Source organism: Otolemur garnettii, unplaced genomic scaffold (genome assembly GCF_000181295.1).
Source record: "Otolemur garnettii isolate 467f Iridium unplaced genomic scaffold, OtoGar3 scaffold00035, whole genome shotgun sequence".
NCBI lineage: Eukaryota > Metazoa > Chordata > Mammalia > Primates > Galagidae > Otolemur > Otolemur garnettii.
In genome coordinates, this window is record NW_003852430.1 from 5,826,905 (window position 1) to 5,847,012 (window position 20,108).

General features: G+C 39.3%; 1 protein-coding gene across 2 annotated transcripts in view; it reads left to right on the forward strand.

Annotated features, from left to right (window-relative positions):
* PRIM2 (DNA primase subunit 2) overlaps nucleotides 1–20,108 on the forward strand; it is a 286,830-nt gene that overhangs the window by 175,658 nt on the left and 91,064 nt on the right. For both annotated transcript variants that reach the window (XM_023513161.1, XM_003789669.3), the window contains exons 9-10: nucleotides 13,525–13,597; nucleotides 18,483–18,668. In XM_023513161.1, coding sequence (XP_023368929.1) covers nucleotides 13,525–13,597; nucleotides 18,483–18,668 — 259 coding nt within the window. The remainder of the gene's footprint in view (nucleotides 1–13,524; nucleotides 13,598–18,482; nucleotides 18,669–20,108) is intronic.

Genomic DNA, 20,108 nt, shown 5'->3' on the forward strand with positions numbered 1-20,108 from the left:
TATGGGAAAGAATCTTCTTAAAAACCAGAGGAAGGTTTGTAATAGCACATTGTTACTGTGACATATTAGCAGCTAAAAAGTACTTGCTAAGTGCTATGCACTAGAACTTTCTGCGCTGATAGAAATGTTCTGTATCTGTGCTGTTTAATCCAGTAGCCAAGAGCCGCATATGGCTGTTGAGTGCTTGAAACATGGCTAGTGTGACTGAAAAACTGAATTTCTATAGCCAGTTATAACTCATTGTTACCAGATTGGACTGTGTAGCTCCATAGCACATTTGAAATACACTTAAATAATTGTATATTTTTACAAATCATAAGACTGGGGCCTAGAGTTCCAAATTTGGTGGCCCTGGAGAGCTACTAGTGTTGTTCTAAGAAAATGTGGCTACTGAGGTATGTGAGGCTCCTAAATCGGGGCTGCTCTCATACATACTGGTGTGAATTTTGCCTCTTTCCACCTTCCCACAGACAAGCTGTGATACAAAAAAACATGGCTGGGTCTTTTTTTGGTAAACTGATGCCACAGTGTCCTGTGGAGTCCTGTGAGTCTAAATGTTTAGCCTAAGAACACCCCTTGGTGGTCCAGAACCAATTAACCTTTACTTAGAGTAAAAATGAAACAAAATAGGATAAACTAGGCTGAGGAAAGACAGACTAGCAGGACTCAGCAAAAGTTTGTTAATTGTTTAACAAATTGTTTCTAATTGCTACTTAGAAAGTAGTGCTTGAAAAAGATAATAAAAGATGAACTAGAAAAGCCCACTTTTTTTTTTTTTTTTTTAAGACAGAGTCTCACTTTGTAGCCCTTGGTAGTGTGCCCTAGTGTCATAACACAGAGCAATCTCAAACTCCTGGGCTCAAGCTGAGCCTCTGGTAGCTGGACTACAGGTGCTCGCCACAGTGCCCAGCTGTTTTTTTCACGGACAGGGTCTTGCTTTTGCTCAGGCTGGTCTTGAAGGCCCAAGCTCAGGTAATCCACCCATCTTGGCCTCTTAGAGTGGGAAAGCCCACTTTTAATAGTGCTACCTTGGTTCTTGACTTACTATAGACATGCAGTCTAAAAGTGGTTACTTGGAACAGCCATCAAATATGCATGGCAGTGGATCTTCTTAGATTGAGGCCTGCCCCCTAATCACCCAATTTTAAGTCACCTCCCAAGTGCTTTATAACTGGGGGCCTCAACCCCTAGGCCAGGCATCCTCAAACTATGGCCTGTGGGCCACATGCGGCCCACCTAGGACATTTATCTGGCCCGCTGGGTATTTTTGCCCCCGCTGCCTGTCCTGCTTAGCAGCCAACTCATCCCGGGGCCCACAGTCCAGTCCTCCAATGGTCTGAGGGACAGTGAACTGGCCCCCTGTTTAAAAAATTTGAGGACCCCTGCTAGACTGTGGCGTGTTAGGAACCTGTCCGCACAGCCAGAGGTGAGCAGCAGGGACAGGGAGTGAAGCTTCATCTCTACTTAGAGCTGCTCCCCACCCATGGCTCACAGCCTTGCCTGGGCCCCGCCTCCTGTCAGATCCTGGCAGGGCATCAAATTCTCCTAGGAGCATGAACCCTGCTGTAAACCAGAATGCAATGGATCTAAGTAGAGTGTTGGGTAGGAGAATCTAATCCCCTCGTACCCAACCCCCACCTTGTCATGGGAAAAATTGCCTCCATGAAACCAGTCCCTAGTGCCAAAAAGGTTGGGGACCACCACTGTATAATATTATCTCATTATTCTCTCTTCATAGAGTAGTCACTAACTGAAATAGTCATTTTGATTTATTCATTTGTTTGATGTTTTTGCCTAGAATGTAAGCTCCATGAAAGCAAGGAATCATCTGTACATCTTGTTTACCACTAACTCATTATCTAAAACCATGGCTAGCATGAGGGCACCTCAGGAAACACTTGGATGAATGAAAAAGTGAATGATAGAAAACACTTGAAACATTTTACCTGTAATTCATTTTTTAGGCTGCTAAATGGTGAGACCGAATGAGATGGTAATTTGGACAAAAAGCTGATAGATTTTCTGTCACTTTAGAGGAAAATTCTGAGAAAGAAATACCCTTTTGTAGAAATCTTAGTGCTGTTTTTGTCTTTTGTTTTGGGACATGGCACTCTTCATGGAATCAGGAGCCAATGATGGAGGTCTGAGGAAGTACTTCTATTCCTCTGTGGGAAGAGAAATGCCCCCCCCCCTTCCTCCCCAATGACTTATTCAGATGTTGAAGACTTGTATTTAAAAAAGAACAAAAACAAGGCCATTATATATCTTTTGATTTATGAAATGAAACTTTTAAACATTATAAGGTATCTTCAATGGCTGTGTAAGACTAAAGGGTGTATAGGAAAGGTCTGTAATGGGATTGCTGGACTGTGACTTTTAGTGATAATCCTCAGTAGCCGTCCCATTATCCCCCTCTTCTTACATCCAAACTTCCCAAACTGTGTCCCTGGTCCTCCACTGTTACTGGGGAGCAAATGTGAGGGGTGTAATCTTAGAATGCCATAAACATGTGATAGCCAATCTCAGAAGCATTCCACACTCTGTAAATTATGTGTGGAGGAATGGGAAGGTGTTATCCATCATTTTAATGCATTAATTCTGCGGAATGTTGGAACTTTATTTCCTCCGTCCTTCACATTTTCATTACTACTCTCCCAGGCATCCTTTCTTTATTGCAATCATTTGACTATCGTAGGCCCAAGCCAGAAACAAAACAGCCTCCTCTATCAGGGTCCATCATATTATCACAATACACACGAACAATGTAGAATGAAAGGATATAAAAAATTTACTCATGAAAATAGAAGATATTTGTTGGGGCCCTTAACTGTGTATGGTGAAAATAGCTACATAGGGCTATAGTTTGAATACGTATCATGAGGCTGTCTGTGTGTATATTTTACTTTTAAAATCAATTTTGTTGAGGTATAATTTATACACAAAGAAATCCACCCAGGGTGGCACCTGTGGCTCGGTAGGTAGGACGCCGGCGCCACATACTGAGGGTGGCGGGTTCAAACCCAGCCCCGGCCAAACTGCAACAAAAAATAGCCGGGTATTGTGGTGAGCATGTGTAGTCCCAGCTACTCAGGAGGCTGAGGCAAAAGAATCACCTAAGCCCAGGAGCTGGAGGTTGCTGTGAGCTGTGATGTCACAGCACTCCACTGAGAGCGATAACGTGAGATTCTGTCTCTAAAAAAAAAAAAGTAAAGAAATCTGCCCATTTTTGTATGCTACAGTTTGATGACTTCTGACAAATGTGAGGAACAGATATTTTTGGTAGAAATATGAGGTGCACCTTTCAGTTCTCTTGCAGTTCATTGGACATCGGGCACGTTCACGGTGATATGTCCATAGGCTCTTGAAGTTCATTGGATTGTCAAGGTTATAAATTAGAATATATAGGAAAATATGGACCATCTCGGGAGAGATGAGGCGAATGTAAAATCAAATAGCATTTGTTCTATTTGTAGTTCTTACTGGATATGAAAAGCCAAGTGGTCCTGATTTTTATTCCTGTTGAAATCATACCATTTCCCCCAGTTATACAGAAATACAGATCATCATACTGCACATTGTGTGATGGTAGTTTTCTGGGGAGATTTTTTTTTTAAACAAAATTGAGTAAAATTCATGCTTGTGGAAAAATAATTTATATCCAACCAATTTAAAGCAGAATTTTATTGATTGGGTTCTCATTTGGAATAACTGCAGGAAAAATCACCTGGGCTACTACAAGTTGGATACCATTTACTGGGGATTTAGCTGGAGGAAAAACCTCATTTCAATTTCAGTGGTGACAGCTGTTGAGTGAATTTTCCTGTGATATCCTTCTCAGCAGGAAATGATATATTGTTACTTTAGCTCCCTTAATTTCCTACCCACCCAACAAATCCAAACTGCAGGGATTGTGCTTTCTAAATGTCTGAGTGGCCTAGTTTATGTAGACAGAGCATTTTTTTTTTAACGTCCAAAGTGGGCAAAATTGTGATTGCACAAATAGATATATGGGTAATGTACAGAAGCATTTGTTTCCTCTTCCTGAAATTGTTTTTCCATTTGTACCATGATTACACTTGGCTTTATATGAAAAGATTGTATTGGAACTTGGTATACTTTTATAGAATGATGTAGGGGATTATAGTTCACTTTGAATGATGTATTAGCTTACTTTTTAATGGTCCAAATAAATATGTTTCCTTGATGCAGAGATCAGTTTTGATTACTTGCGAGGCTTTCTTCACTGCTTTTTTATTTTATGCCAGTTGAAAAAATATGGTAAACTATAGCCTGCCAGATATAAAGGAGTAAATAGTGTTAACCTCTTTAGGTTTAAGAGTACAGGGAAATGCTCGACAAAGAAAGGAAATATATTTTATATGTTATTGTTCTATGAACCTCAGAATTTCTATCTGTTGGTGGGGAGAGAGGGTGGAATGGCCCTCCCTGAGGACGGGGGAGTTCTTGCTGCTGTGGCTTAGGATCCTGCTGTAATCCCCATTCACATCCTGCCCTGCATGGCCTCCTGAAAGTGATAGAGGAATGGACAGGTGCAGTTAGGTGTTGAGGTGGGCCAGGCAGCCCAGAGATTCCCAAATAGAAATGTGTCACAGCTTTATTTGTCCCTAAGGATAATTCATGTTACCTCCAAACAAATCAGAATTTAAGATTGCTTCCCTACTAGTATTAGAGGCAAACTGTGGTCTACATTTAAAAACTTGATTCCAAAGTAGAATGTGAAAACAAGCACATTTACAGTAGACTTAAGGCACTTCCTTTAGTGTGCCCAATTGCAGCTTATATTCTGCTTATCAGTGGCAGAGATTGATCTTAATTTGGCAAATAGCAATCGGGGTAGGTCAGTTGCCTATTCTACAGTTATTCCAGCCCTCCAGAGAATCAAGAGTCTGTGTCATTGTGTCTGCACTGTACACAGTGCTGTCCAGTAGAATCATAGTGAGGACAACAAGTGTGAGCCATGTGTGTAATTCAAAAAGTAAGCGATTAATTTTAATAACATGCCAGTTTCACTCATATTCAAAATATTTTAACATGCACTTGATGAAAAATTATTAGTGAAAGATGGGGTGCCCATAAAGTTTGTGTGCAATTTCAAATAGTGTGCAATTGCACACGAACTTTATGATCACCTGCCTTTTACTTTTTTTTTTTTTGTTCTAAGTCTTTGAAATCCATTGTATACTTTATACTTATTGAACCTCTCAGTTCAGGCCTCGCTACACGTCACCTGCTCAATAGTCACATTTGGCTAGTGGATACCATATTGAGCAGTACTGCTCCGCAAAATCGAATTCCATTTAAATCTCCAGTGTTTAAGTTGAATTTTTGTACTTGGGAAACTTTCAAAAGGTGTAAGTATCGTCTATGATGATAGATTCTAAAAACCTTCCAGATACGAGGTTATTCGAGGATATTGAAATTCTCCCACTTCAAGGTTAAATATTTCATGTGATAGTATAACGAAGGTAAGAAAGAAATTATTATTTTTTCTAATATTCACAGGAAGAAATTGGTGAATGTTAAGAATAGGGAAAAATCATCTCCAAACTGTCTAAGTCTAATGAAGTTAGGCCTAGATGACGATATGACAGTTTTAGTGAGGAATGGGCAGTAGACATTTCATTTGTCTCCCCAGTAACCCTCAGAGGGCAGTACTTTGTGATCTTTTTTATAATGCCTGATTTACCGATGATTAAACTGAAAGCGATTACCAGAGTTGCAAAGTCACACAGATAGTGGGGTAGGCAACCCCAGGACTGTTGATTGATTCTGAAACCTGCCCTCTTCATCACTCTTTTCTGCTTATTTCCTTGTTCTTTTATGACCTCATTATTGCCTTGGGCAAAATGAACTTGGAAAAATTATGCAAATGAAGAGGAGTTGTAGTTAAACCAAACTATTGAAACTATTCCACTATTTCCTGTTTACTCCCTTAAGTTTTCTTGTGATTATCTGGCAAGGTGGAATCGCAGATGTAATCACCCTGGAAAAGCTGACTTCTGCCTTCTCCTGTTGTCAGTTATGCCCTGTGGCCTTTCTGTCACCTGTACTGGGGCTCAGGAATACCACTGTTGGAGCTGAGGTGTGACGAACCAGCTTGGCTAAGGATCAGTGCCACAGCATGGAGAGATTATTATTTTTTCTTAACCAGCTAATCTTGCCTTAAGATCCACGGTCTGCTTTCATGTGATTTCTGCTTTTTGTTTTCAACTCTCAGTTTCAACACTCAAAAACGATTCCCTGCGGAGCACCTAAGTGCTCTTATTGATATTCATGGTGCATTGAACACGACTTGAATTTCTGTCATTGCCACAAAGTCCAGAAGTGGGGCTGCCTTGCACTTAAATTCACAGATCAGATGTGTGCAGATGTATCTGTTTCAGGTTTATCTTTTTACATACGCCCGGCATTTTTATTTTATTCTGTGCATTAAATGTTTGTGTGATAGTGTTTGGGGAAACTGTAGCTCACTGTGCGTGTGATCGATTGTGCCTTCCTCTCTTGGTCCTCCCCCAAGATTGGACTGATTTAATTGAATTGAAAGCAGGCACATTTAGATTTGGTTACATAAGTATGTGTTTGGATATTTTGAAACTCTTCCCTTCTTCCAGCTTATAAATTATTGAAACTCTGTTAGCCTTACAATTAACTGTTTACTGTGATTTCAAGCTGTATTGGAAAACTAGCTGTGCTTACCTCTTACTGTTTAATGAACGAAATAACATGAGAGGGAGAGGTTCTTCAGATGTGACTGAGTTTTAATTAAGTTATATGTAAGTTTATTGAACAAATGCTACAGTTAAAAACACATTTTCATATATCTTGTGTATCATTAGTTCTCTTCTAGTAGATTAGATAATTTCAGACCATCATGGAATTACTTCTTTTTTTTTTTGAGACGGAGCCTCAAGCTATCCCCCTGGGTAGAGTGCCATGGCATCATGCTCACAGCAACCTCCAACTCCTGGGCTCAAGCGAGTCTCCTGCCTCAGCCTCTCAAGTAGCTGGGACCACAGGCGTCCGCCACAACGCCTGGCCATTTTTTGGTTACAGCCGTCATTGTTGTTTGGCAGGCCCGGGCTGGGGATTCGAACCCGCCACCTTAGGTGTATGTGGCTGGCGCCTTAGCCGCTTGAGCCACAGGCGCCGAGCTGAAATTACTTCTAAGTAAAGTTTTTATATACAATTGCTAAATTCTGTTTTCTTAGAAAATAATATCATACGTATGGTTAGGTTTTTTTTTTTTTGCAGTTTTTGGTCAGGGGCTGGGTTTGAACCCGCCATCCCCGGTATATGGGGCCGTGCCCTACTCCCTGAGCCACAGGCGCGCCCCATATGGTTAGGTTTTTAAAAACTTGACAAAACCCTCAAATTTTTATTAAAAGACAGACACAGCACTGTGTCATTACGAAAGGAAATAGGATAAAGTCCGTTTATTTTACTGGTCTCTATTTAGACCCGTTTCAGGACCTACCTCATTGCAGTTCTTCTCCCCTCTTGCCTTTGCTTGTCTCTTTGTCTAATCTAATCGCATCCACAAACTGCCATTTAGAAATGTCCTGGGTGTTGCTTGTCTCTCTCATCTGATAGGTACGAACGCGTCAGATCCTGAGAAAAATCACACTGTTGTCTTCTACAGTGCCACCTCCTTATCACATGCTTCCTTAAAACCCCCTGCAACATCCTTCATCAATTTAAATCACATATTGTGTTGAACCTGGTGAAAACTCTCAATATTTTAATGAACACAGAATTGTTAATTTACAAATGGCAAATTACTGAAAAAACAGGCTTCTGGTGTTTTTGTGATCAACTTTTTCTGCCTCCGTTCTCTCATCCCTCCTCTTCACTCCCCAGTCCCTCATTCCCACTGCTTGTCATCTTGCCTTCATCCCAGGGCAGCTTGTGACCCACTGAAGTGTTCTTTCGGTCTGCTGTAACAAAAACATGGCATCTGTGGCATATCTCAAGAAAGGTTAGTAGGAGTAGAAAAGCTTTTCTGCGTATTGAGTCTCCCTTGTTAAAAAAATGTACGTTGGTGAGAGTGAGTGTCTCTCAAATTAAAACTGTGATTATTTTAAATGGCCAGAAATCAGTATTTTCTGCTGGATTTGACACATACACATACATATGTACATATGTATATACACACACATATCTTAAACCAATTAAAAATGGTTTTTGCTGATAAAATTAATAACCAAGAAGCGTTCACATGCAAATAAATATATAGTTTGACAATTCCTTAACGTAGCAGCCGCATTCATTTGGAAGTAGTATGGTAAAAAGTTGGTCCTGAGCTCGTATAGAGGTGCTTCCTTTTCCTGTGTCATGAAACTCTTTTAGAAACATCCCTTACTGCTCCCAAGTAAAGGCCAACGGCCCAGTTTCATGAGCTACTGTGAATTGTTCTTAAGCATTTTTATTTTCCTGTGTGGCAGCAGCATTTGTTCCTTTTTCTTCTATCTTGATTCTTGAGCTTCTGTCAATGTTTCATTATTATGAGGGGAAGATAAATCTGCCTGTGATACCGGATTTTTGACTTTAGATTTCCAGGCTCTTGGTCTCGACGATTCGATGAATGAATTGACGGACCATAGAATGAACAGTGAGGTTTTATTTACAGCTCAAAGAACCAAACCGCCTTGCAGGGCAGGATGCAAGTGTTACAACTCTTATGAAAACAACTCTTAGAAAGAGCCACACCTCTTTGTAGAGTGGGATCAGCAGTAGAAGTGCTACAGCTCCTACAAAGGACCAAGCCTCTTTGCAGAGGAGGGTCAGCAGTAGAAGTGTTACAGCTCCTACAAAGAGCCAAGCCTCTTTGTAGAGCAGGATCAGAAGTGTTACAGCTCTTGCCCTTTCTTCCTCAAAGTTCTGCAACAGCTCACTGAAGTCTTATTCTTCTGCTCTATCTTCCTCGAAGGTCTACCACGATCTGCTATGATCTGCCCTTCTGCTCTCTTCCTCTCTGGAAGGTCAGCTATGATCTGCTCTCAGGCTCTCTGCTCAGGGGTCTTATAAAGGGGTAATTGTCCAATGAGCTGAGAGCTTAGCTGATAGGTCTATAAAATAGACCAGTCAGGAGCAGGATTGAAAATGGACCAATCAGGGATGCACTGGAGGAATTGCCAGCGTTTTCCCCTGATTGGCTTGGTCTTTTTTGTTACTGGAGCCTCTGGTGGGAGAGGAAAGCTCCCCCTTTGGCTCCAGCGTGCCAGTTTCTGTGCCAGCTGCTGCCAAGGCAGAGCCGGCAGGTCCTCTAGCGCCGCTCTACTGGAGCCTCTGGTGGGGGAGGGAGGCTCCCCCCTTTGCTCCAACCTGCCAGTTCCTTTGCTGGCTGCTGCCACCAAGACAGAGGTGACAGGTCCCCCAGGCCCTGCTCGGCTGAACTGGCTGGGGTGCCACTTTTCCGGTATCACCTGGAAACATTCTAATGACTTAAGAAGTTTATATTTTCATAATTTCCCTGGAAGTTCATTTTGGAATCAAAGTTTTATTGTTTAGCTAAATCGGTTTTATCTTGTGGAAGTAGAATAGTGGTTTCGGAGCATTCTGGCAGTTAGGCTAGAAACTCGTGTGTTACTCTTGACTCTTCCACCTCCTTCATCAGGTGTATCCAGTCCTTTCCAGAAAATCCAAACTCATCTATCGCCTCTTTCTCCATTTGTTGCCAGTACTTTACGCTGGATCCGACTTTCTCTTGCCTGGATATAATACTGACTACAATAATGTTCTTCTCCTTTCTTGTGATTTCTCCACATTGCTTTCTTTCTCAAGTGTAAACCTGATTATGTTAGTTCTTGCCTCAAATGTTTTCAGTTTTTATTGCCTGGAGAGTGCAGGATTCAAGGCATCTCAGGCCTACCTTTCTTGTGTTGTTTCTGATAATCCCTCTTGGCCCCGTACCCCAAGCTATATCCATTCATAACTAGTTCAAATATGTATTAATTAGCTGGGATGTTTATTAATTATCAACTCCTCTAACAAAGACATAAGTAAGCCCTTCTGATCATAGATGGTAGAGTGGAAATCCCATCCCTAATCCTGATGGTAACACCTTCGTTTTTAGCCTGCTCCCCCTTTTCTACCCCCTGCCCCATGGGTTCCATTCTTGCTCGCCCTGGGCTGGTGGCCTTCTTCCTTTATTAATAATGATTTTAGAAGTTTGAAGTCTATTCAGTTTCCTTATAGTCTCTGTATAGGTATTTATATCTAATAAAGTCTTCAAATTAATCATTGCTACTATTCTTTTGCTTTTTCACTTTTTCCCTTGAAATTTAGCCCTTCTGTGTACTCTGTCCAAGTATTGAGGAGCAAGCAGTTTATACTGTCGTACAGGTAGATGTGTGTAGCCTCTTTACATGTCTTTTCTTTGTACTTGAATACTACGTTAATCTTGGCTGACAACAGCTTTCTTGTGGCATAGTAATCATTTGGCTCCATTTATTCCGTAACTATCATCATGTTTGTACATCCTTTAAATATTTTATAGAAGACTTTCATATTTGTTAATCTGTTTTATCTGAACAATCCTGTTAGATAATTGAAATCACCACCTTAGAGGGTCAAGGTCATGACCTAGCGCCTCCCACTTGGGTGAAGACTCTTCTACTAACACACGCATCTTCCTTACTGTCCGGTTATTTTTGTACCTACTGGTCAGGCTGCAGTTGCTTTGTGTACTGGAGTATGCATTACTGATTTTAATTAGCACTTTGAACAAATTATTTCATTTGATTTCCCCAGCATTTCTGTTAATTAGGCAGGCCTGACATTATTAGCGCCATTTTACAAATGAGGATGGTGCAAATCAGGAAGGTTAAGTGACTTGCCCCAGTTTGCAGAACTAGTGATTTGAAAAACAAAAACCCAGTAGAGATGTTCAGACTTCTAGCCACTGCTAATCTCACTGGTCCTTACTGCCTCTTTGCTGTACTATAAGACATACTGAAAAGTGAAATATGGGAAAAAATTCCACTATTGTTCCAGAAACAACTCTCTGGCTGTGCTCTATCAAAGGTAAAACATTAAAGTTAGATGGCAGCTGTTGGTTTAACTTTGCATGAGTTTTGAATGCCATAGTTCTATAATTAATGGAATGCATAGAGTCCAGTGATACATTAATTATTAGAAATTTATTGCTCAAGGGAAAAATAATACAAGCGGCAAAGAGATACATTTCAGAATATGGGATTATAGGCAAAAATAATACGTTTTTTCTTCAACCTCCATACGTTCTTAGTTGGGATGGACTCTGGTAATGAAAGGTGGATTAGTAAGAGAGTAAGAAACAGAAGTTTATTAACATGTTGTATTAGTTCAGTTTCTTTTGCTTATAATACTTGAATCTAGTTAATATATTAAAGAAAAGGAATTTCTGTCTTACAGTTATGGAGGCTGGGAAGTCCAAGGTGGAGGGGGCGTGTCTGGGGAGAGCCTTCTTGCTGGTGGAGATGGTTTGAAGAGTCCTGAGGCAGTGCAGGGTGCAGGTGGCAGAGAGGCTGAGCAGGCTAAGGTGCCGGCTCAGGTTTCTCATCCTCACCTTTTGAAGCCACCGGTTCCCTCCTTTGATAACACATTAATCCATTAATCTATGAATGGACTAATCCATTCAAGAAGACAGAGCCCTCATGATCACTCTTAAAAGTCTCCATACTACCACATTGGAGATTAAGTTCCAGCATGAGTTTTGGAGGAACAGATACTCATAGACATGTATATTTCATATATAATGGAAGATACTAGGGAATGAGTAGTTCCTCCAAGAGGTAGCTTTGAATTCCAGTTCAAATAGAATCTTCAACTGGGAACCGTGAATTTTTAGAGTAGTGAAAAGAGAAAGGATAAGGACTTAGAGTCTCTAGGGGCAGCAACTTGTGGGAAGGCAAATAAGTGTCAGATAAAGGCTAACCAGTAAAGCTTGTTCATGTAGATTCTTCTGGTATCATCCCAAGACACAAAGGGCCTAAAATTGTCTTCACTGAGTAACCTTTGTTCTCCCTGGTAGAAGGGGTACAACATATACTTTTTGTCTTTATAAATCTAGGTATGTCTTGCTTTTAGTCAAGTAGGGAGTAGGCAGAGGTTTTCTGAATCTGCTTCTATTTAAGTTACCTTCAGCCTGCAGTCCTTTGTATCCTGGGGTGGCGTCTTCTGGTCTCCCTCAGTATCCTATTTGTCTGGCTTTCAGAGTAATTCTCAGGCCTGAGGATGGGGGATGGAGGACTAGGGGAGGGGAAATGTGTATGTGTATTTACATCTCACAGTTCCTGGCCAGTGACTGCAGCATCCTGGGCTGCAGCATCCTAGTTTTGCTTTATAATCTATACCCATTGCTGGCTATGGGAATGTCACCCCTCTGTAAGGCATCTTGAGTGCATGCGTGGGTCAGCAGGAAGAATCCATACTGAGCAGGTGGAAAATAGAAAGTCTGTAATTCTTCATGATCATAATGATACTTCCTGCCAGGATTTCCCCTTTAATTGTGGTGTCTGTATAAATCTTGGTTTGATTATGGTTTTCTGTATAATCTAGCGTAGATGGTGCATTTTGATTTTGTTTGTTCATTTTGCTGTGTCACACCTGAATCTGTGTTTATGGAGTTGGCAGGGATAGTAGTTTTGCATCAAGGAGATGAAGATTGCAAAGGTGGATGGCTTTGGGTAGCATCCACCAAGTTATGTTTTATAATTTGTAAATAACAATACAGCAAAGTTTATTATAGGGATGTGATGGGACAGTATAATGAAGAAACAGGGAATTAGGAGTCAAAAGTTTCGGTTCCCACTGCACTGCTGACTTGCTTTCTGACCCTGACAGGTGTCTCACTGCTCTGAGCCTCCGTTTTCTCATTTGTCGAATGTAAAATTAAAATGCACTCTCAGAGGGGTTTTGAGGATCTAATTGGAGGCAGCTATAGGTAAAGACTCTTTGTACACTGTAAAGTACTATTTGGATATTATTTATTTTAATAAACAGTGATTATAACTGTATGTCAGGCTTTTTAACAAAAATTATTTCAATTCAGACCTCCCATCAACACTGCAAAGCCGGTGTTTTATCTCCATTTGACAGATGAGGAACCTGGGATACAGAGTTCAAGGAACTTGCTCAGTGACCTATTACTATTAAGTGATAGTTCTTGATTTAAGTTCCAGTTTCTTTTTTGCTATGTTGTTATGTTGTTAATAAAGGAATTAAGTAGTAGAGATTTGAACTATAACAACAATTTGGATTATGCTTCTGTGAAATGGAGATGCTCTAGACTAGGAATCCGGAGATCCAAACTGTCACTATGGTTTTGTTATTATTTTAGAGTAAGTTACATAATGTATTGAATAGAATAATAAATACACTTAAAGTACTGCTAAGATTTATATGTAAAATGGTTTTTTATTCTGACTTTCATTGTTTTCAGAAAAATAATTTCTTTGAAGCAATTAAAAGGATCTTAGAAATCCCATGTTAATGATTTATTCCCTTTTCTCTTTTTTTAAATAGTCATTCCTATACTGGCCAAGATTACAGTATACAGAGAAGTGTTGGAAAGATTTCTTTGGATCAGATTGATTCGGTAAGCATCACATCTTTTTAAACTTATAACTTTATTGATGGAGTAAACACAAATTTTCTACAATCAAAGATTTTGGGGTAAGAAGATGGGAGAGAATGTTCATTGCTTCCTGTTCATTTTTTTTTTTAAATCCTATGTCCTAAAAAAACACATTCTTCTTAGTAAAGTATCACGAAAGTGGAAAAGCAAGTATCCAGTGTACTCAGTACTAATACAAAGCCAGTAGATGAACTAATACACTCCCACACAAGAGAAAAACTCAATTCAAGCTGGGGGAGGGGGAGATGGCAGGTGGGAGGGGATTGGTGTGCTCCCACCGAAGGAGCACAGTGTAAGGGTATATGGCACATGTGGGTGCAGGATGCTACTACAACAGGGGCCTTACCTAACAAACGCAAACATTGTAACCTAATTCTTTGTGCCCTCATATTAATCTTAAATAAAGAAAATCAATCCTGTGTCCTATACATATGATTTTTTTAAATCATAGGAAAATTGAACTTCAGCAGAAAATTGTCTGTACTTTGAGAATAGCAGAATTTAATCAGTTATTCCAAAAGGAAATTCTTTTAAGTAATCATAGCTAAATGGAGTTCATGTGTTTATTCGTAAATGCCACATACATTTAGTAAAGGAGGAAATGAAAATACTAAGGGTGTTTATTAGGGCTGCTATAGTAAACCAGCACAGATGGGTGGCTTGGTCAACAGAAATTTATTTTCTCCCAGTCTAGGCTAGAAATCCAGGATCAACATAACAGCAAGTTTGATTTCATCTGGGGCAGTATTTCTCCTACAAAAGGCTGTCTTCTTGGTCTGTCCTCATCTGATTTTTCCAGTGCTTGCATATACATCCCCGCTGTGCCTACCTCTTCTGATTAGGTCACTGGTTGCATTGGACCAGGGCTCCACCCTTGTGGCCTCATTTAACCGTTATTACCTCTTTAAGGCCCTATCTCTGTGTTGAGGTGTTGGGGGTTAGGACTTAAAACTTATGAACTTAGGTGAGATATAGATTGTCTTATAATATGAATAGGCTTCCATATTTGGGTTGCCACTAGATTAACAGCTCATTTCAGTATAATTTTTCTTTGTGGTTTCATAACAGAATGGAGGAGTAGTATGCTGTGCTGTACTTGAATTTATAGAATTTCTGCCCCCATACAGTTTTGTGTTTATATTATGCAAATAATTAGAGGTTAATTCTATTACTGGTTCTAGCTAGATATTTTCCCACACACAAGCTAATGTAAACTTGGTTGGATGTGCTGGGACTATATAGAAATATAATCATTACTTCATTTAGTAAATATATATTGAGCCCATCAATTATGTACCAACTGCTGTGCTGTGAATACAGTGGAAAAGAAAGCAGACAGTATCCCAGCCTTCATGGGTCTTACTTAGGGGAGATAGACAGCATTGTAAATAATGGATGGACAGTGTAATGCTGAATTGTGTTCAGTATTACGATGATGATCCTAGTGTGGGCCTGTGCCTGAGACCCTGGGCGAAGTGAAAAGATGTATTTTTTATTTGGACTGTTTCCTAACTCTGCGTCTGTATTGCCTGATCTCCACAACAGCATACCATTTGCATATCCCTTGATAGTTGTTGTGTCTTTTCTCCAAATGTTTACTTCAGATTTTTCTTCTAAGTGAAATTGGCTCCCTCCCCAGTATGTTTTCCTGCGGTTCTCCCCAAGGAGAGGCTGCTTCCCTCCCACATTCTATGTAGATGTGGGGTAAGTATCTTCTCTGGTTCACATTACCACTTGCAAGTTATTTCTCTACCTTCTACTGTTAGAGCACTGGCTCCTTAAAGCCCTGTGGACCACGTTATACTGCGTATGGCCTGATACCTTGCTTCCTGCTGCCACCCTTATTCGTTGATGATTTTAGCACCCACTTAGTGGTCTTATCAGTACCCCTGTTACTGTTCTTGGCCTCTACAAGGTCCATATTGGTAATTCATTCTTCATCCTGGCCTTAGAATTCCCACAATCACTTTTCTATCTCCTTATGGCCAGCCCTGTACCCCATCTTTTTTATTTCTATTGTTTGGACGACAGCCAAAGCCTCATGAGTATTCTTCCTGCTTCCTTTCTTGCTTTCATAATAGTATTTTCACTTCATAACAGTCAGAGTTCTTTTATGTATCAGATCATAATAGTCTTCTGGTCAAAGCCTCTAGTGGGTTTCCATCATATTTAGAGAAAAATCCAAACTCACTTTATGGCCTGGAAAGCCGTACGTGCTCATCATTTCAGTTTTGTCTTCTGCTCCGTTTGGCTCACTCACTGAGCTCCGGCCATATGGACCTTTTCCTGTCTCATAGCAAACCAAGTTCATTCCTTCCCAGGGTCTCTATTTTTGTTTTCTGTACATGACCAGTACTCTTGGATCTTCATTTGCCTGGAATTCGACTTGAGATTTATTTCTTAGCTAAAATGCTATCTTCTCAGAGTGGTTCACTGGCCACCCAGATTAAAGTACCTCTTCCCTCATTATACTTGATTCCATTCCTCTATATTTTCCCCCAGTGCTTTGATTTTTTTTTTGAGACAGAGTCTCACTTTGTCACTCTTGGTAGAGTGCTGTGGTGTCACAGCTCACAGCAACCTCTAGCTCTCGGGCTCAAGTGATCCTTTTGCCTCAGACTCCCAAGTAGCTGGGATTACAGGCACCTGCCACAACATCAGGCTGTTTTTAGAGATGAGGTCTCGCTCTGGCTCAGGCTGGTCTCAAATTTGTGAGTTCAGGCAACCCACTTGCCTCAGCCTCCCAAGTGCTGGAGTTACAGGTTTATTTATTTATTTATCTTTGTCTCTGTTCATTGTCTATTTTCTCCCTTGTAAGAGTTTTAAAGACAGGATTTTTGACTTCTTTGTTCACTGATGGTTCACCAGAACTATACACATAGTAAATATTCAGTAACTATTTGGTGATTGAATGAGTGGAAATTCACCAAGGAATGTGCCAAAGAAAGTTGAAGTTGAATTGGGTCTTGAAGAATGGCTCAGTTTTGGGTAGATGGCACGGAGGTGAGAGGGGTGCAGCAGACAGGGCCAGCAAAGTGAGAAAAATGAGAAGGTACAAAATATGCCTCTGTGTTCATGGGACAGTGAATAACCAGCTGAGTGGTGCAGAGGGGTCATACTGGTGTAGTATGACTGGGGTGTACCCCACTCCCTGACACAGTGTGTCCATTGTACCACATGTTTATGCCCTGATTGGAGCCTGCACGATAATCATTTATTACAGTGAATATAATGATTGCTGTGTATTTTTCCTTTGTTTAACTATATTAATGGAACAAATTATATCTTATTCATTTTCTTATTTTCCAAAACATCTAATAAATGTTTGTTGTTATGTATAATTAAAAAGTACTTAATGAGGGAACTCTGCATGATCACAGTAAGGATGTCAGATATTCATTGATTTGTTTGGATTAGAACCATGTTTAAGGAAAAATAATCAGGTGACAATATGAAGGAACGGAAATGGTCAGGTGAAGACGAACTGGATCGCTTTCCAGGTAGTCTTGCCGAGGGGGGATATAAATCTCAATGAACAAGGCTGGGAATGGAAAATTTTAGAACCTAAACTGGATGGTCACTAGAGGGAGCCGCAAAGTTGAGCAAAGTACGAAATGCTTTTTCTTATAGACAAAGTGAATTTGCCAAGGAATATGTGAGGCCGTGAGAATTTGAGGAAGTGCTGAGAGAATACATTTGAGACCATAAGTAAAAAGGTTGAATTAAAAGTGGGCAATGATATTTCATTTTTGACACTAAGGGAAACACCTTCACTGTTTTCCTTTCAACTATTGATTTCTTTAACAGATTTATTTGAATTTCTCTTTTGAGAACATTTTCTTTTATTTTTATACTCTCCTTTGTATTTGAGTTATCTTAAAAGTTTATCTGCCATTAAGCAATTGTACTTTTGGACATTTATCTCAGGGAAATGAAATCTTACGTTCACATAAATACCTCTTCAAGAATGTTCATAACAGCTTTATTTGAAGTTGCACCAAACCGTAAAACAGTGAGTGTAAACCATTCAGTGAGTGAATGGTTAAAAAATCTGTGGTACATCCCTACTGTGCAATACTGCTTGGTAATAAAAAAGACATAAACTTCGATTCAAAACTTAGATAAGGAAATTATGCTGACTAAAAAAAGCCAGTCAAAAAGCATTACATACTATATGATTCTATTATATAATACTCTTGAAATGGCCACATTATCGAGATGAAAAGCAGATTAGTGGTAGCCAGTGGTTAGGGAGCAGGGGAGGGTGGGGTGCAGAAGGTAGGTAGGGAAGCATAAGGAATTTTTGTGCTGATGGAACTGTTCTGCATCTTGACTGCGGTGGTAGGTGAATGAACCCATACATGGGATAAAACTGTGTAAAATCAAACACACAAGAAGTTAGTATAGGCGTGTAAACCAAGGAAATTCAAATAAGACCAGTGGATTGTGTCAATGTCAGTGACCTTTTTGTGAGAATGTGGTATAGTTTTACAAGATTGTATCTTTGGGGGAAATAATATCTCTTTGTATTTTTTTTTTTTTTATAACTGGATGTGAATCTACAGTTATGTTCAAAGAAACAGTTTAATCAAAAAATTGTTTTTAAAGAAACAAGTGAAAATAAACCTAAATATCTTATTTAACCCAAAGTATTCAAAATAGTAGCTTGTTAACATGTAATAAATATAAAAATTAATAAGAAAAAGCTTATACTATAATCACAGTAGTATGGTATTATTTTCTTATGGTTTTTGTTTTTATTCCAATTAGAGTGAATTTGTAACTGCAGCAGATATTATGGAAGATCTACATCTTCTCCAGAATTAAAAACTGTTTTTTCTTGTAGCTTTCTACCAAATCCTTTCCACCTTGCATGCGTCAGCTACATAAAGCCTTGCGGGAAAATCACCATCTTCGTCATGGAGGCCGAATGCAGTATGGCCTTTTCCTGAAGGGCATTGGTTTGACATTGGAACAGGCCTTGCAGTTCTGGAAGCAAGAATTTATCAGAGGAAAGATGGATCCAGACAAGGTAATTTTGAAAAATCAGAGTGGTAACTAATCTTTTAAGTTGGTCTGAAAACTAAAAGTCTTGTTTTTTTTAATGTGGTCTCTGAAATGTAGGTGAAAATTCTAAAAGATAAATGTGTTTACAGTTTAGTTTAGGAAAAAAACTCATGTATTAATCTCCAGTGTACTAAAAACACTATCAGAAAAGACATTTGTAGGTATACTGCAGACAGAAATTGCTTTTGGAGTTACATTTCTGTAGGAATGTATATGTATTTGCATATGCACGAATACATATATACACACATAGGGATGTTCCAGGACTAGGGGATAAATATTTTCTATTATGCAGAATCTTTCATAGAGCATTTTTAGATGGCCAGTAATCACATTAACCCTAGCAACTGCTTTAACCTATATTATTACTCAGAATCCCAATTCACTCCTTATTTTTTAAAAAATAGTGTTAGCCAAAAACATTTTATTTAAAAATATAGTTTCTTAAAAAAATATATAGTTTCTTGCCCCTTTTATGCCATGGCACTAGTGATATAAAGTAAATTTTTTATTACTTATTTCTTAATTTATTTTCTTCTAAAAAAAAGGTCAATTAGAACAAAAAATATTTACCAAATAAATTTTTAACATTTATATTATTTTGCTAGGGTTGTCATAACAAAATGCCAGACTGGTTAGCTTAACAACAGAAATTTATTTCCTCCCATTTCTGGAGGCTAGAAGTTCAAGGTTAAGGTGTTGGCAGATTTCCTTTCTCCTGAGGACTGTCTCCTTAGCTTGTAGAGGGCCTTCTTGCTTAGTCCTCACATGGCAACAGAGAAGGATAAGTATCTCCAGAACTTTCTACCTGTAACTCCACGATACAGCTACCTTCCATAGACACCTAGAACCAACTACTTCTTTACCTCAACTCCCGCTCTTGAATTGATGGCCTAACCAGTGTATGTCTCCTCCCGTCTACCTTGACTTGTGCTTGTTGCAGGCGTTTTTGAAATACTTATTAATCTAATGGTATACTTAATGTTGGAAGGGAATTTGTTGTTTGTATCCTAAAATAATCTAAAACTGTATGTGTTGTTACCTGTAATTGTCATCCAGTTAAAGTATACGGTCTCTGGATACCTCCTACTAAGATTAAGAAGTTTTTTTGTATTATAGCATACAAAATTTCTGTTTTCTTTTTAAACATTTATGAATAGTAATAATGTGATTGTGGTTCTAATGGTCACAGTTAGTTATTTTTTAATGACAAATTTGACGTATTAAGTCAGTTCCCCCATAGATATAAAAAGTAACCAACTGTTGATAAAGTGCTTATTTGGAGTTGTTAGTTTAGATTAGTTATTTTTCTAGTTTTTAAAAACTTATTTTCAGACTAGCATATATACTGCAGTAAATGATAATAATATACAGAAGTACCACTTTTTGTAGCTCCCAGTTACTT